Below are 18,518 nucleotides of genomic sequence, written 5' to 3'. Positions count from 1 at the left end.
TTATTCTTTAACCGATGTTTCGCCCCCCATGCCGTGTCATCCCTAATATCGATAGTTCGATTGACCGCGCTGGCCAAGAACCCAACTCTAATTTTTATGTAATGTCACTTTGTTGTCGTTTGTTACAAGAAGCAAGGAAAATTCGTGCTAGAAACCAAAGAACCAAGCCCCCAATATCCGTGCGCTGTGATGTGATAATCAACTGTGTGTAAATTATGAATTGTCATCAGATTTTGAGCGGCGCCTGCAATGCGGGCGACCGGTGCTTCGCCATTGGCTCCGTGGAAGGAATACCATTTACAGTAAGCGTAGAGCCCTCTTAATCTGAATCCGGATCGAATTGGGTGAAAATCGTTGGCGGAATGAGCACCATTAGCCGCCCAACCATCCGGACACGCCCCCCAAATCGTTCGATTAGCCTGACTACATTTTTTAGCACAATCCCAGTACGTTTCCAATTGGAAACGGGGCATCATCATCATCATCGTCGCCGTCGTCGTCATTCCAACCAGAACCGATCGCAGCACGTCTTTAATGTTTTTATTTACATATTTGCGTGTGTGTGGTGTGCGTGTGTGCGGTGTGTGTGTGTTTGTTTGAATTTTATATCGTTTTTTATGCCACACTTGGTGGTCAATTAAAAAATCAAATGCAAATGATGAGATAGAGAACTTTTCGTGTTTGCTGGCGCTGTGCAAAAATTCGATAACAACAAAGTGTGCAGCTCGTGTGTGTGGCACAACAAATACAACACAATATTTGTTTTCACCTGCATTTACATACCTGGCGAGCAATTAATTACATTTTTTATTTTTTTTTAAGGTCAAGTGCTGGCAGTAAACAAGCCGCACGCTCACATGCGCCAGTTGCAGTGAGAGTGTGTGCTTGAAAGTATATACACATGTATATATAGAAGTGTGAGTGAGTGTGCGTGTGTGTACCCTTCTGTTGGTCAGGTGGCCTTTGATGCCCTAATTTCGCAGCTTGCAAGCTGCCCCTCCCCGCACCCACACACCCTTTCTCCCCGCCAGCACCCCCCCTCAACTCCTTTCACCGACCCACGTCAATGGCAAATTGGAATTATAAACGGCCATAATAAAAAACGTGAGCACGCATTTATAATGTGCCTAATTCGATCCCTATACTATATAGTACCATATACTCAAAGCAATCTGGTCATTTTTGTATATTAACCCTTTTGTGTTAACCGGAAAAAGTTGGAGAGCCCATTATGAACTTCGTTATGTCAACTTCGAGTTATAAACATTACACATATAGAGACATGTGTACTATATGTGCTATATGTTCAACCAGAATGTTTATCCGATGTAGAGAACACGGTCTGTGTTTTCCTGCAAACGCCAAGGAAGCATAATTAACTGCTGTGCACATTTCGCCATTCTAATGAGAGGCCCCACGGGGCGTATGTGTACATTCTATATACTATATTCTACTATATTCTATTCTGTAATCAGCACCGCCGTTGACACAGTCCCCCGTTCACAGACGAACGAACACCCACCCACTGCCCACCGCCTTGCGCCATATCATTTGCCATCATTTCAATTTGTTTAATTTCGAATGTTTGCATATGTGTATATTTATTTAGTATACGGTTGGCATGAACACAATACCCGGGCGCCACCTAGCGGGTGGAAGGGGAAACCAAAAAATAATAAACCTATTAAAACCGCATTTGAAGTAGAATTTTAATAGTATAGCTATACCGTTGCATCCATCTTGATAATTTCCGTACAAAAGCCCGGTTTATTTAGCACGGAACATACTATAACATAAAGTAATCTTATCTGTGGGGAAACTAATGGGTTGGTAAGCGAAAAGCTGGGAAAACCCTCCATTGAAAAGTATATTCGGTGTTTATTTTTATAGTTAATAATCGCAGTTATGCGCATAAAGGCATCTAGCAGACTACAAGTTAAGCTGACATTTGGGAATGGGAAAACAGAAAGTTAAAAATAAATGCCGACAGAAAAGCAGAGTAGTTGAACCATTTAATGTCCAAAAGTTAGCAGGTGACTAGTTTGTGACGAAGTTGGTAATACCCTTGTTCTTCTAAAATCATAGAGAATTCATTGAATAGCAAAATATGGTTTTTTATTTCATTGTCGCGATAAGCAATTGCAAAAAGATTCCCCATTGATATTCACCATTTATCGCAATTGTAACTAAATAGGGTATCCGTAATCTGCGGCATCAATGAGCCAATTATAAAGATAAAGCATGGTGACTCAGATCGTTATGCGGTAAATAATTCCTAGATATTCGCACTATAAATAGTATACCCCACCCACCTGAACAGGGTATTCTAATTTCTGCCGACGATAATGAGCATATCAGCGACAGCTCAACAAATAAATCAAACACACTTTAGCTAACCAGGTAACCAAACATGATGTGGCAAGAGCTTTGTCAGCCAGCCTGATAAGCCAGTTAACTGGACAGTTGGGGTATTGTTATCGATATAAGGCTATATACCCGCCCTATATACACATAGCCACTCGAAAACAAATAGCTGAGAAAGCACACAACGATCGTATAACTCTTAGATTAACTGCAGTACTTACAAAACCCCCATTTCTACCTTTTCCAGGCCTATGCCGCCGGCTGCAATGTGGTCATCCTGGCAAGCACCTTCGAGCGCGTCCAGATCATTCCGGGCGCCAACCATGGCTATGTCAAGATATCCGCCCTCGACTGCAGCACCGATACCGGAAAAATAGCAGCAGCCTATGAAAATAAAATTTGCATTTTTGAGCCCACGCCGGTGATTGAGTCCAGCAAACACAATACCCACTTTCTGGATTACAGGTGAGCTAGGAATGGTTTCAAGAAGCCCAAAGACATACTAACTTGATTTTCTATTTTCCCCCTCCTCCCACAGATGGGTGCAAACGGGCTCATTCACCAGCCACTCGAGCGTGGTGACCCTGTCCTGGAATCTGGAGGGCACACGTCTTCTTACCGGCGGCACCAACATCCAGCTGTGGAAGAGCAAGTCACCCACTCACCAGCAGGAGGAGGAGCATACGGGTGAGCCAACTGCCCAACAGCCCATTTCTACAAATATATGTGTGTTTGTGGCCAACTATCGATTTGCGTGGGCGGAGATGAATCACAAATGCAAATTGGTTCCAATGGGGTTTTTGTTTTTTACGTTTTATAAATCGTTTTGTCGTCAGTGGGGTGTTTCCGTTTTATTGACCGATTTTATAAAAGCATGTACAAGTTCCTTAATATTTCTCTTCTTGCGTACTGTAAAATTTTATTTTTGGTTTTTAAGACCTCCATACGTTTATTTGCCTTTGCAATTAGAAGCGATATGCTCGGTTTTTTGTTTAGTCTATGTTCTGTTTATGCAAACCATTAGAGGATGATACTGAAACTCTGCTTGCTGAATTTCCATTTGTAATTATTTATTTGATATCAGTCCACTGGCAATGAAAAAGCTGGCATTGTATATATTTCTTGCGTTGCAAATTCCTCGTCCAAGAATCGCCGTCTAATCAGTATCTGGTTTTCGAATAGGTGTCAAGTTCGAGATTGGCGAAAGCAAGGAGCCCAAGCAGTCAAGCAACGCCCAATCGGAGGATGTGTCCACGTGGGAGAACATATGGAGCTGCCAAACGGCCATACCCATTTACCATATGGCATTTAGTCCGGACGGAACGCTTTTCGCCACCTGCGGACGCAACGATCGGCTGGTGAAGATCTGGTATGAGAACAAACAAGTCCTATTCCCTGCCAAGGGTTCCTCCACCGCCGGAACGACGGCATCGGGTCGCCACGGAGTGGACGATGGCACCGGCTCCAGCTCTGGCGGAGAGCTGAACTTCACCTATGTGTACATCGCCCATCCGCGAGCCGTATCCAATATTGTGTGGCGCAAGACGAGCAAGTACATGCCCAAGGGCTCGGTGGCCAATATGCTGGTGACGTCCTGTCTGGACAACATCTGTCGCATCTGGATCGAGACGGTGCTGCCGGACGATGGGATGGTGAACATGACCCAGTTCGATCCAATGGCCTCGCAGAACCCAAAGTTCCGTACGCATCGGCACAAGCATCGGTTCATGCAGCGGCTGAAGCACATGAAGACCTGCTTTCATATCCGTCGGCATATGAAGGCCGGAGCGAATGCCGGGACGGGCGCGGCCAGTGGAGGCGCTGCGAGTGGCGGAGGACCGGCCGGTGCAATGGGCGCCATGGGTAGCTCCCCGGCCAGCTATACAAACTATCTGGGACCAATACCCTCGCTACCATCCTCGTGCAGCGTACACGATTTTCACTCTTACGGATTCCAGGGATCGGGCGTTACACCCGGTATGCACTTCCACCTGGCCGCGTCGATAAATGCGGAAACGGACATCCCGCTGGTGCCATCGATGCAGACCAGCGATCCGGCCAACCAGAATGTCTTTATCCTGCACTGGCTGAACAACAAGGAGATGCATTTTACGCTGCAGGCGGAGGCCATACTTCAGGAGCTCACGAAGAAGGTGATCGACGAGGAGAACGGTCATGGGAACGCCTCCTCCGGCGGCGTTGATCTGCCGGACGATGCACACGGTTCCCATTCGCAGGCGCATGCGCACAAGAAGTACCTGCGCTCCTCCAAGTCGGTGTCCGTGGACGACAGCGGCGAGGAGTTCAGCCGGTATTCGCAGCACACGGCAGGCACGGGAATGGGTGGCGGAGGAGGCGTTGCCGGACTGCATCTGAACTCCATGTCCAACACGACGTCACAGAACTCGCTAAACAATGAGCCGGCCCATCCGATCACACAGCTGGTGGATTCACTGGACAATAAGATCGAGTGCTTGCTGCGCGACTGGCACCAGAGTCCGGATCTGCTCTTCGCCATTCACCCGGTGGACGGTAGCTACCTAATCTGGGTTATCGAGTGGCTGGATGACTACTATCCCGGTTCGTTCAGGCAGGCGCAGGTCTCCTTCTCCACTCGTATTCCTTCGGCCTTCCCTCTGGGCGACGCCATGTCCATGTCCACCACGGTCAGCCTCTTCAACACGGGCACGCATCCGCTGGCCTTCCGCGACATAGCGAACAATGTGCGCAGCAAGGATGAGTTCCACAAGGGACACGCGGATGATTCCTCCCTGAAAAGTGACCAGCACTCGGGGCAGACCTTTGAGAGGCACGACGAAGAGCAGGAGGATGCTGCCGATGAGGAGGATGGCGACCGCGAAGGAGATGCAGATCAGGATGAGGCTGGTGGCGATCGCAGTGCTGCGGCTAGTGGAGTCGGAGGAGCGGAGCACAGCAGTAGCTCGCAAGATTCGGCTGCAACTGGCGCCAGTGCATTGCCACTGAACGTGTCTCCCTCGGTTTCCATGGTGACCAAGCACTCGAACGGAACCCTCAATCTCTGGCAGCTAACGTTCGCCTTCAAGACGAAGTTTACCCAAGTATTAAGCATTGGCCACGTGAGCCGTGCCTCCGGCCATCGGTTCCGGGTGAACGACATCACCTGTCACCCGGTGCTGCCGCTGCTCGTCTCCACCTCGCACCACAACCTGCCCGATTCGGAGGCTAAGTCGCCAATGTCACCGTTTGAGCAGCCCCTGAGTGGTGGACTTACCCCGGGCGGAGGAACAGGAGCCGGTCCCTCTGGTGGTTCCAATGGAGACAAAGATGTATTTACGCCCACGGGCTTCTGTTCGGAGCTAATCCTCTGGCGTGTGGACTCCGTGGGACCGCTGTGCCATTCGGGCGGGGTCAGCGAGCTGGCTAGGATCAACTCGCCGGAGATCTCGGCCTTCAGCAATGTGGCCTGGATTCCCACCCTCCTGCCGAGCACCACACTGGGCAGCTACAGTAACTCTCCGTCCGCCTGCTTCGTGGCCAGCGATGGCGAGAACCTGCGCGTCTACCAGGCGGTGATCGATGCCCGCACCCTGCTGGCTGAGATCTCCTGCTCGGAGAACCTAAACACGTTGCACAAGTCGCATTCGCTGTCGTCGATGATCTCGAATGCTTCGTCCACGATGCGGGCCCAGCGATCGGCGCTCCACGACAAGCTCAAGGTTGTGTCCCAGCAGTCGACGGCGAGACCCGGTTGCATCTTGCAACTGGACGCCATCTCGGATGCCAAGCACGACTGGCAAAATACGCAGTTCCTGCACGTGTTCCAGGCGCAGTTGATTACGGGTGGCCAGCGAACGCCCCAGACGGATCCTCATGATCTGGAGGAGCCGCGTCTGAACGCACTGCTCGAGTCGGACATGGACGCCATTGTCGATTTGCAGCGGAATGCGGACTTCGAGGAGCCCTTCTACATTGTGAACATCGAGAAAACCCTGCGCGGCAGCACCATTCACATGTGGCGCATAGTCATTAGCTCGAAGCAGCAGAGCTCGTTCCTTTCCGAAACGGCCATGTATGTGCCGGACAGCAACCTCACCCAGGAGCCTGATGAGGATGGTGCCGGTGGTAATCCGAATCCCAGGCGAATGTCACAGGGAGCCGAAACGCTGACGGGAGCCGAGCACTTCGGTCCACAAGTGGAGGCGCCGCACATCTCGATTACCACCAAGAAGGTGTGTACCCAAGAGCTGCCTCTGCCCGAGGGCGTCGATGTCATCCATGCCTCTCCGGCCGCCGGTCACCTGAGCAGCTCCAGCATTTACCCAGCCTGCTTTGCGCCGTACATCATTGTGACCGCCTGCTCGGATTCCATATCGCGTTTCTGGAAGTGCGAGCCCATCGGTGATGAGGATGATCCGGATACAGAGGGCGATGCCTATCACTGGAGCGAGTGGAAGATGTTCAGTCGCATTCAGCATTCGGCCATCGAGATTCCGGGCCAGCCGCTGAACATCAGTGCGGCCTATTCCGGCCGAATAGCCTGTGCCTACAAGTACGGCAAGAGTTTCACGCGACCCAACAAAGGACCCGATCCGGACTCGCGTTATGTGAACCTCTGCGTGGCCATCTACGAGTGCGAGAGCTCCGGAGGCAGTGAGTGGGTGCTGGAGGACACCATTCACCTGAAGAATGTCCATTTGCCGCGAATCAACATTGGTCATGGCATCGATCTGAGTTACCTGCACGACAGTCGGCTGCTGGCGAAGAAGCAACGACTGAACCAGGTCCTGCACACCTTCGCCCACGATTCGGAGAGCAGATCCCCACGGAGTGGCGAGACCACACCTGAGTTGGCCGTCAATAGGCAACCGTCGGCCGCTGCCTCAGGCTTGCTAACTGTGCCCAGCTTCAGTACGCTGCAATCCCTGCGGAAGAGCATCGCCGAAAACGGGAACACTTGTCCGCTGACCCAGAAGCATCTAGTCCAACTGGACTGGGTGAGCAAGGAGGATGGTTCTCACATCCTAACCGTCGCGGTGGGCAGCAAAATACTGCTGTACACCCCTGTTAGCTCGGACATTGCCCAGGCAAACATCAAGGCGATGAAGGAGTCGCGTTCAGTGAATCGTCCCATCCTGCGAAAGGCCAGTTCCCTGGCGCAGCCCAACTTTGTGGACGAGATCCGTTGGATGAAGTTGCGCCAGATAGATCTTCAGACCGCCGACGGTCTACCGCCGCTGCCCATGCAGATCTCTTGGGTTCGCGATGGCATTCTAGTGGTGGCCATGGACTCCGAGATGCACGTCTACTCGCAGTGGAAGCCGCACTATTCTTCGCACTTTGCCGCCGCGGCTGCTGCTGGCGATGATGTACCGGATACCCGTAATCTTAGGGATGAGGATCTCCGCTCACTGGCCAATGAGTCCACACAGCTGCGGCTCAAAAATGTGGCATCCATGCCTCTGATAAGCAAAGTGAGCACGGCCAATTTGCAGCTGCTGTCGCACGACAAGAAGCGTCGTCTGGGCAACACCAGTATGGCCAACATGAACGGTGCCGGCGGCGCAGGAGGAGCTGGAACATATGGCGGTGGCGCTGATGACGGTGGCAACGATGACTACATGACGGACTTCGGTCTGTTCCAGGCCTCTCGCATTGCCTGCCCAGTGCTGCCGCAATACCATCCCAAGCAGCTGATGGAGCTGCTTAACTGTGGCAAGATCCGTTGGGTGAAGGCCATCCTGGCGCATCTGGTGCGCTGCATGAGTGGCAACAGTTCGAGCACGGTTGGCCAGGACGATGATGGCTATGCCAGACAACGCAGCTGGTCGAGATCCCGTACCCTAAGCATTAGCTACACGGCGGATCAGAACATCCAGGCGGAGCATCGCGGCAGCACCACCCAAATTCCCGAGGAGCTGATGCTGGACTATGCGGAAATCAACTCGATTCCGCCATTACCCTTGTGGGTGCTCCTCAATGCGGATCGTGAAACGCCGGGTCAGAGCAACAACTATGCTGAGGGCGATAAGGACTACGACGAACTCTTCGACATGCACAACTCGGAGGACAATCTGGATGAGCTGCTGAGCGAGGGTGACGAGAAGAAGCGCCAGGAGCGCCGTCTCTCGCTGCCCGAGAAGCACTCCATTTCGCACTTTGGTCCGCGGCAGGGTCAGCTTCTATCGCGCCTGCTCACCCACACCCATTTGCCGGGACTCTCCTCGCTGGACCAGATGCATCTGCTGGCATTGGCCGATACGGTGGCCACGTGCAATACGGACTTCTCCGACAAGTTTGCCGCCGATCAAGGCAAGTCGGGCGGAATGGCCGGTGGAGCGGCATCGGGAGCTGTTAAGGACGGCAGCACCAGTACTGACTCCCTCGATGATTGTGGACTACGCTTTTTGTTGGCCATGAAACACTTTACCTACCTGCTGCGCTGCCTGCCGCTCCAGCAGCGGGCGCAGTTCCAGCGCCAGGGCGTGGGCACCTCGAACATCGTGTGGGCCTTCCACTCGGAGAGCGAGGAGGAGCTGCTGAACCTCATTCCCAGCTACACCAAAGGCGATCTCCGCTGGGCAACGCTGCGGGATCTTGGCGTCGGCTACTGGCTGAAGAACATCAACACTCTGCGGCGATGCGTGGAGAAGCTGGCCAAGTGTGCCTACCAGCAGAAGCAGGAGCCACTGGACGCGGCCATCTATTACCTGGCCATGAAGAAGAAGTCCCTGGTCTGGGGTCTGTTCCGGTCACGTCGGGACGAGAAGATGACCGCCTTCTTTGGCAACAACTTTGCCGAGGATCGCTGGCGCAAGGCGGCATTAAAGAATGCCTTTGTGCTGTTGGGCAAGCAGAGATTCGAGCACGCGGTGGCCTTCTTCCTGCTGGCCAATAGCCTCAATGATGCCATCGAAGTGTGCATGAACAAGCTGGAGGACTTCCAACTGGCACTGATCATAGCTCGACTCTATGAGGGCGACGGCGAGGGCTGCTACTACCACCACTTGCTGCACGAGCACATTTTGGGCACGGATGCGGAAACCGGACGCTGTGATCTCAGCCGCGCCCATCCCGATCCTTTCCTGCGCTCGATGACCTACTGGACGATCAAGAAGTATCAGGAAAGCCTGAACACCCTGCTCCTGAACAACGTGGGCAGCCTGCACAGCAGCTACAGGGAGGAGGATCTACTGCGTCCCGAACCACAGGCCACAAATCCCAATGTTTTTAACTTCTACATCTATTTGCGCACCCATCCGCTGCTCATCCGGCAGAACATCGCCTTGTCGGCGCAGGAGAAACGCATTGCGCATGTGGTCTTGTCCGGCTTCAATTATGCCGGCGATGCTGCTCCCAGTGCCGTGGCCTGCGACAAACAGCTGCAGCTGGAGGATTCAATAACGCCCATCGAGCGGCAATTGTACTTCACCACCGCACATGGACACTTCAAGAGCGGCTGCCCGGCTCTGGCGCTGGAGGTGCTCAACAAGCTGCCCCAGAAGATCAGCGACGATTCCGGTGGCAGTGTGGCCGGTAGCCAGGCGCAGGAGCGTGCCCAGCAGAACAAGGAGGAGCTGATCAACACGGGAATCATGGACCAGTGGGGAGCAACTCCAGCCGCTGCGTCAAACACTGCGGATGCCTTCGACTGGGGCGCACCCGTGTCCAGTGAGCCGGAAGCCAAGTTCGAAATCAAATGGGATGATGAGGACGAGGAAGAAGACCCAGATCTGGAGCCGGACGAACCGGAGCTGGCCACCCCGCAGCCGCAGGCCTCTATCCTAGGCAGAGGCAAATCGAATGGCAACGACAACAAGATGGACATTATGGCGCAGCAGCTTAAGTTCGTCGCCTGTCTGAAGATCCTCATGGAGGAGTTGTCCACGCTGGCCACCGGCTTCGAAGTGGATGGCGGTCAGTTGCGCTACCAGCTGTACATGTGGCTGGAACGGGAGGTGGAGGCGCTCAAGCAGCTGTGCAACTACTGCAGCCAAGCGGAGCAGTCGAGTCACGAATCGGGCGATGCTGATGCCGAGGCCAGGGACAAGGAGATGAACGCCAGCATCTATCCCAGCACCGAGCGACCTACGCTTCACGAGATCCTCATGCAGGACAAGCAGGACTTTGAGGCCAAGGTGATGCGGGCGGCCAAACGCAAGCGATGGCTCAAGGGTAAGCTCATCTTCGATACATTCTTTTGTACGTATCTAATGGAATACGTTCTTCTCTAGCCAACGAAACCCTACTTCGCACACTGCTGAGTTATTGTTCCCTACATGGCGCCAGTGGCGGTGGCCTGGCATCCGTGCGCATGGAACTGGTGCTGCTTCTGCAAGAGCTCCAGCAAGAGAAGACCCAACAGCAGCTACTGAGTCCGTTGCCCTTCCCCACCACGTTGCCCCTGCTCAGCGCCTGTGTGGCGGGCAACAAGACGGTGATCGCTGATCCCATCAAGTACCTGCAGTCCCAGACGGTGGACATGCTGCAAAGCATAATTAAGGTGCTGCCCTTCCCGGGAATCGAGCCCAGTGCTTTGAGCGAGATCTTTGTGCTGCGCGATCTGGCCGTGGCGCTGTCATCCTGCATTTACCAGTCGCTCTGCGATTCTGAGAGCTTTGTGGTAAACAACTCGGCCTTCAACGGTTACCCCAGTCCGGGAATGGAAAATATAGCCAAAATAAACTCATCGTTCGAGTGCAGCTATCTGGTGGGCAGCCGGAATGCCTATGGCCGCAGGCGCAAGTACTCCACGGATGAGCCGGCGGGAGTGTGCACCACTCCATCCAAGTGGCCGGGTGTAACCAATCTGCGTGCGCTTTTGGCGCGGGAGAAGGATGAGGATGTGCCCAAACTGAATGTGCTGCTGTTGGAGTCCTTTGTTTCTACCTATATGGCGCTCTTCATTTACTCGCTGTCCACCTGCGATAGCCGTTTGTTGTACCGCCTAAGTGGCCAGAGTTTCAACAACGAGACCTGGTCAACTCTTTTCGGCGGCGGCATGAAAAAGTTGCTCATTAAGCCCGCTGCTGCACCGCCTCCCACTCAAATGGTGACCGGAGGAGCAGTGGTAGGAGCTAGTGGAGCAAGTGGCGGTACTGGTTCCACATCGGAAGAGCCGGCGGATGAGAATAGCGTTTGGAACACAGTCACTTCCATTACAAAACAACGCATGAAACTGAACATGAAAATCCTAGGCAGCTTCAGCCAGAACAGCACTTCAAGCAACATGAAGGAGGACAAGCCCACGTACCGGGAGCAGTTCATGCCGCCGGAGACGTCCATGCTCTCCTACTTCCTCACCAAACCGCCCACAACCGGTAGGTATTTGAGTATTCACGTAATTGGTCGCTAGGTAACATGGCTAATCCCTTTTAGAATGCGATGACTACGACACGGACGACTCGCACGAGTCGGACAACGAGGAGGAGGAGGAGGACGACGATGATGTGAATGTGAGCCGATCGCAGCTAAAGGCCAAGGATAACACGGAGCACACTAATCCCACGTCGTACTCGTGGAGTATCCTGCGCCTGGCGCTCATCAAGATCAGCACGCACAAGATCCAGGAGCTGGTGAAGGTGGCCGGCATCGAACTGCAGGGTAGTTGTAACATTTCATCCATCCACTCGCCATCATCCACTAAGTGTTCCCTCCTATATTGTCCACCCGTTTCGTGCAGATTTGCCTGTGATCAGTCCACTCTCCCACGAGGTGCTGAGGACCCTCAATCGCTGGCAGGACTTTGCCCTGAGCGACCTAATAGCCCGTGGGCCACCGTCCCGAAATTATATACCAGGATGCTATGCGGAGAGCGGCATCAACGGATTGGCCATACACAAGTACCGCTCGCTCCTAAATAAGGACAACACTCCATTCGTTTCCGGTTCATCGGCTGGACCCATCCGGCGACTGTGGAACTATCTGGTGCGTCAGGAGCCTGCCCAGGAGGTCTTCATTAAGAGCATCTTTGGCAAGAACATGGAGGCCAGCACGCGGGGATCGCACCACACCCACAACGACAACGAGACGGATGAGGGTGAGTCGTTTAACAGTTTATGGATACTTTAATAAACTTTTCTGTGCAGGTCAATCGCATTCGACCAACGAGAATACCGACCACATCCGCATCATTCACAAGGATCACGAGTCTATATTGTCCTTCTGCTTAAAGAACAACAGCTCCTCGATGATTGCCTTTGCAAATCCGCGTGAGATCCAGGAGTTTGACATCTCACTGCTGCTGGAGTCGCCAAATTGGTACGAGGACGAGTGCGACTACGATATGATGAACCTGTCCAAGGACGCGGACACCAACAGCTCGTCCTTCCTGATCATTCAAACGCAGGAGCAGTAAGTCAAGCTAAAACAAATTGCATCATGCGGAAATTTTCAATGGTTTTTATGTGCAGAAACCAATTTGGAGGTAGCAGCAATGCCTACAGCGAGTCCAATGCCAGCACACAAAGTGCTTCGCAATCGGGACGCGGCACATCCATGGTGGGTAATCCTCGCAAGCATTCTATGATTAAATGCAATGACGGCGCTTATTCTAAACAGGTGCTGCGCCACAAGGTGGACAATGTGAAGCGCATGAGCGCCCATCCGCTTATGCCGCTGTATCTCACTGGAGGTCAGGACGGATCCGTGCAGATCTGGGAGTGGGGTCACCAGCAGCCCGTCTGCTCGCCCCGTACCTCGGGTACCTTTGCCAAGGTGACGCGGTGCCGCTTCTCGGAGCAGGGCAATAAGTTCGGCATCGGTGATGGCGACGGCAAGCTCAGTCTCTGGCAGGCGGGCATCGCCTCACAGAACAATCGTTCGTTTATAGTGAGTTGGCACATGATCGGGCTCCATCCCTGACCCTAATCCCTTCTAATCCATGCCCTCTAACTTTGCAGAGCTATCAGTGCCACAACAAGGCGTTGTCGGATTTCGTGTTCCTCGGCTCGTGCAGTCTCCTGGCTAGCGGTGAGTTGTGATGTGGTAACACCGCCTGTTCCCAAAAGAGCCCCCTTTACATTGTATCTATTTTGCAGCTGGTCAAAGTTCCGAGAACAAGAACATCAACATCTGGGACACATTGCTGCCCCACAAGAAGTCCTGTGTATCGGGTATGTTTGATGTTAGCCAATGTCATGGGGTGTTTAATGTCTGAGCGTTTTTAATTTCCTTTACAGCCTTCACCTGCCACGACCAAGGCTCGTCCTGTCTGGTGTTTGCTCCGCAGCACCAGGTGCTCATCTCGTGCGGCAAACGCGGCGACGTTTGCGTCTTCGATGTGAGACAACGTACGCTGCGCCATCGCTATCAGGTGGGTTTTGGCATACAAATCGGTTTAAACGATTGGTAATCCTGTTTAATTCCTCGACAGGCCCATGATAGCACCATCAAGTGCATTGCTCTGGATCCGCATGAGGAGTTCTTTGTCACTGGCTCCATTGAGGGTGACATTAAGGTGAGTTTCTGTGGCGTGGCAACTTTTGGCGACCTGTTTATTAATCCGTGTTTATCCGGCAGATCTGGGACATGAATCAGTTCATGCTGATCAATACGTTCCCGCATGAGCATGCCAAGAACGGGTTCTTCAAGCACACTGGCCAGGGCGTCAGCCAGGTGTACGTGGATGCCTTCGGGCGGCTCTTCTCGTGCGGCTCCGATGGCTGCATGAAGGTCCGTCTGCTGGTGGAGAAGGACAACATTGTCCACTCCGTGTATTGAAAGCTGTATTCTATCCGTTACATTTCTGGCGCGAATCCAGACGGTTTCCGTGCCCAAATCGGTGTCCATTTGCCGCAGCCAAGTCCGTGTTTCTGCTCCCGTGCTCGTCTGTTTTTATGTGTGCCGCGGCAAAAGGGACGCGATGCGAGTGTCCTACGATATGTGTATTCTTTGTTAATCGTTGATTATTGTAACATTTTTAATTGTATTTCAATTTCCTACACGTACAGTTATACAACTATATATATATATATTTTATTGCTACTTTTATTTGCATAATGTATTGTTTATTTTTTTTGCCCGTTTCCGATTTGCTATTTAATGTTTTTCCAAACGACGAAACAAAAAAAACGAAACTTGTGTCTGACTTGATTCGCTTGATTCGTTTCATGTTCTTTGAGTATTTCCTAAACAGACTATAAACTATACACTACTATACAGATACAAGATATATATATACATACATATATTATATACATCTATTATATGCTTTAAATCAATTAATTATTATTATACGATATACAAGACATTCGACAGTATGGTAATTGATATGCTTACGAATATATATTACGATCTATGTCTTTGTGTTGAGCTTTGTGCAAAAATTTGTCTGTTGTTGAATCAATCAAGATATATGTATACCTAAAACGAAACTAAATGAATTAACTAAAAATAAATAAACTGCAAAATGAATAAAAAAAAAATTATTTAAACCAATAGCCGAGCGTTGACTTTTTCTTCTGTGAATGGAAATATGAAACAGCACAAACAGGATGTGCTTTGCCATATATGAATCCCTCCATTTGCCCACTAATATACACATCAAATCACTGAATGCTTCCATTTCCGTTTGCCATTGAAAAGTGTTTTTCGTATTTCATCTTTATTATTTCATTTCTGTGTTTTTGCTTATTTTTGTTTTTTTTTTTCATTGTTAGACAATCAAACGAATTAGACGCTACGCCTTATATGGGCCTTTAATAATAAAACAAGCAAAAAAAAAAAACAGCGAAGAAGGTTGAAAAGTTCACGGGGGAGACAGACAGATATATGGATAGAAAGGCAAAAAAAACATAGATGGTAGCCAAAAGAGGAATTATTATGGATCGGATCAGATCGGTTCGGCTGATCGAGCGGAAACGTTGGCATCCGTTGAAAACAGCTTCATAGCATGTGTGTAGTATACATCGAAGTAGGGTAAGATAAACTGGGTAGTATGGTCGTCATGGGGGCCCCGTCTATTTGGCCGGAACGCGTTGTCATCGTAATCGCATCGCATCGCATCGGATCGGATCGTATTGGACTGGATTGGATTTACGACCTCGGCGGCTTAATTAGCTTGCTGGTGGGCGGTGGCAGCTTGCAGAAGCCAGCCGCATCGAAAACGGGCAGCAGTTCCCTCACCCGTCCGGGAATCGAGCCATCGAGCATTCTGCGAACGAGAAAAGGGCTTAAATCAACTACTTAACGTATAATATTAGTCTAGAAAGAACTTTGTTAAGAACCAGTTGCGAAAGGTATACCAAACCTCGTGTAGCCAAGTTACCTGCGCTTGTAATCGATCTTGGCGCCCTTCAGCGAGATGTTGGCCTCAGTGGGAAAGAACGTGGCATCGTAGAAGTTAAGTCCGTTCTGCAACAGGATGTTGTACTCATCCATGGAGGCCAGGGTTACCCGGATAACGGCTGGCGGCAGTTCTCTGCGCTCAGGACGCTCGGCCTTCTCGATGGCATCGCCCACCACAGAGCCCACGCTCTTGGAGACGCCTGCAAAGTGGATAGGGAATTAGTTGGCCATTTCACGGCAGGATTTACCAACTAGAGGCTTGCAAGAAGAAGGAAGGGAATGAGGGCAGAGGGTCGGGTCATAATTTCAATATTTTTTCACATGTTACCAATTGGAGGGTACTTTACTTCGGAGTGCCGCTCGGCGCAGCGTCTGGGTTGGCGTGTGCAGCAGCTGGATCTGCTCACCTTCGACGCCCTTGTCCCCGCCGGCGGAGGAGCTGCTGGCGGCGACGGCGGAGGAGGAGGCGTTGGCGGCATTGCTGGCGAGGCTCGAATAGATGTGCAGCCGCACCACCTCCACCACCGAATCGAACTTGTACATGGCATGCCGGATGTCCTCCACGGGCAGATCCTCAGGCACATCCAGCACGTACAGGGTGAAGGTCTTCCTGGGCCGACACGGTATGGCTATCTGTGGGTCACACAAGAGAACGAAGGGAGAACGGAGAGTGACTGCTGCGCATGCGCATGGTTAGGCTAAGCTACATATGTAGGTCGATCGATGGATATATGGGGATTTTGTTTTTTATTTTTTCTGAGGGTAATGTCTGTGTTTGTGTGCTGGGTCAATTCCAATCTCAGTGGAGCGTCATCAGTCGATGTGGTTATACAATGTGGATATACTCACGCTGCGCGAGAATGTTTGCTGCAAAATGGGGTAGAATAAAATTTGCATGTTTCACTTGTCGGTTGGGTTAGTTTGGCCAAAGATGCTCGGATGATCTGAATGATCGAAGGATCTAATGAGGTGGCATGTGTGGCATGGGCAGTGAAATGGACAGTGATGGGAAGTTCTGGGAAGTTCTGGGTCTGGGGCCATAGCCCCATTCGGGTGCAACGAATCTCCAATAGATAATTTTGGTCTTGAACTTTTCATATTTAACATTATGATCGTATTTTGTGCTTTAGCTAAGTTTTTGCATGAATATTTCTGAAAGTCAGAAGTCTGCATTTGTAAACGATAAAAGCATTTAGTATTGAGTTCGAATTACTGATCATAATTTTGGAATCTGTGGGCACGTATTTAGTTACACTTATGATAGATCCCTCTCTCTCTCTCGCAGGACTTTCGAGCTGAATTGAGAAGGTGTTGCACCTCTAATCTCACTGCTGTGGCACATACCTTGTGCCCCATAATGCCCTTCCAATCACTGGAGATGTGGGTGTGGGTGGGTGGGCTCACCTTGCGGTAGAATCGAGCCCCGGTGACCTTGTGGAAGCCCTTCTTGAACACCGCCTGATAGTCATCTGGGTGTGAGAATTTAAACAGAATGCCTGTAGCGGTTTTGGTCAAGCTGAAGCATCCCTTGAATGCCATCTTCTCGCAGATGAGGGCCGCCCGCTCCATGGACAACTCGTAGGATGGGGTCAGTAGGAAGGCGCCTGTAAGTACGATTACGTTCTGGTTAAGCTACGTGGTTAGTCTCTCCAGCTACCGGGTTACCGGGTTAGTAAAATGGCTAATTCGAAATGGTACTTGAAATACTGATTAGTAGTATTATCCAAAACTTTAGTTTATCTAAACACAAGTTTATCTGGTTTTCTAAGCCCATAAAAATGGACATATCTCTCTGACAAACGGACACTTAGTGATTTAGGATCTAATAACTTTAATGGCAATCCCCTGGAAATAGTTATAATAGTATAGAATGAGTTGGTCCATGGCCACCTTTAGTGAGGAAGTTATCCGGCGACGAGACCTCCGAGTCGGAGTCATCCTCCCGCTTGTCCGTCCACTTGGGCTCCGCGGACAGCTTGTGGGCGGCCACCTTGGTGATGATGCCCGTGGGTCGTTGCCGCGGGAACTCGTTCTTTTCGCACTCCAGATCGGATGTGTTGCCCAGGAACGACATGTTCGTAACTTGGATTGTGCCACACAGAAACAAACAAAAAAATACTCCAAAAAAATATTCGAAAACGGTTCGAAAAACGATCGCAATTCGCTGAGGCGGCAGGCGTTTGGGGCGATAATTTTGAAGCAACTGAAATGTAGCTGCGCTTCCAAAGCGCTTTTATACGCTTGGTTGGGCCCGCTTCGCAGCGCATCTTTGGCTTCTAGGTTTGGGCACCGATCAGCGAAATGAAAGTCCCACACACGCGTACAACTGGGGCCAAGCTGCCAGAGCTGTGGGCCTAATTTCGGATTTTTCCAAATTGTATCTAGCACAAAGATAGGTAAGCAATCCAAAGGTATTCATAGATAAGTTAAAGTCAATTTTTCAAAAAATGCATTTCAATAAAACTAGTCGTATACGTGATTTCTTAACCTAGGCATGCAAAAATTACGTATACGCCTGCTTGCATTTGTAGTAACTAACTTACAAATGACTTGCTGAATTATTAACAAAATGTACAAATTTGAAATGAACAAAAGTTAACTACCATTTTTGCCAGTGCTGTGGGCACGGGTTATGCGATCATGTCGGATGTCTCTGAAATTGGAAGTTGGTTCTTACAATTAGACGACGGCACATTATTGTCTGTTTGTTATTGATCCTCACCCGTTGGAGTGGGCGAACCAAAAGCTGTGATGGCATGGGGTTGGGGCTGGGAACAGATTGGATTGGTTTGGCTCAATGGTGCAGATGGGCACCCAGGCTGGGTGATTGGGTGATTGGGTGAACGGGTGGTCGGGCCGCAGGTTGACGCCATCGACATCGCCATCGC

The 18,518-nt window shown here is 51.0% G+C and overlaps 2 protein-coding genes across 5 annotated transcripts; one reads left to right on the top strand and one right to left on the bottom strand.

Moving 5' to 3' along the window:
* The first annotated feature begins 76 nt into the window (after positions 1-76).
* Positions 77-14,757, top strand: LOC120456974 (dmX-like protein 2). The gene is made up of 15 exons (XM_039644121.2): positions 77-302; positions 2,612-2,829; positions 2,903-3,051; positions 3,547-10,518; positions 10,578-11,663; positions 11,722-11,946; positions 12,026-12,382; positions 12,432-12,696; positions 12,756-12,843; positions 12,904-13,173; positions 13,245-13,314; positions 13,383-13,457; positions 13,524-13,657; positions 13,718-13,801; positions 13,864-14,757. The coding sequence occupies exons 1-15, from the start codon at positions 216-218 to the stop codon at positions 14,062-14,064; spliced, it is 10,281 nt and encodes a 3,426-aa protein (XP_039500055.1). The 5' UTR covers positions 77-215; the 3' UTR covers positions 14,065-14,757.
* Positions 14,758-14,962: 205 nt separating this feature from the next.
* On the bottom strand, positions 14,963-17,837 carry LOC120456917. Of its 4 annotated transcripts, none has more exons than XM_039644048.2 (5): positions 17,521-17,837; positions 16,975-17,234; positions 15,978-16,263; positions 15,611-15,830; positions 14,963-15,496 (listed from the first exon to the last, which is right to left on the bottom strand). In XM_039644048.2, the coding sequence occupies exons 1-5, from the start codon at positions 17,702-17,704 to the stop codon at positions 15,379-15,381; spliced, it is 1,068 nt and encodes a 355-aa protein (XP_039499982.1). In that variant the 5' UTR covers positions 17,705-17,837; the 3' UTR covers positions 14,963-15,378. The 4 variants fall into 4 exon arrangements, with proteins under 4 accessions (XP_039499982.1, XP_039499984.1, XP_039499983.1 ...); XM_039644050.2 differs by having other exon boundaries at positions 16,038-16,263; XM_039644049.2 differs by having other exon boundaries at positions 17,035-17,234; positions 17,521-17,836.
* Positions 17,838-18,518: the final 681 nt, after the last annotated feature.

This window comes from Drosophila santomea, chromosome X (assembly GCF_016746245.2).
Source record: "Drosophila santomea strain STO CAGO 1482 chromosome X, Prin_Dsan_1.1, whole genome shotgun sequence".
NCBI lineage: Eukaryota > Metazoa > Arthropoda > Insecta > Diptera > Drosophilidae > Drosophila > Drosophila santomea.
This window is presented reverse-complemented; position numbering and strand designations above follow the sequence as displayed.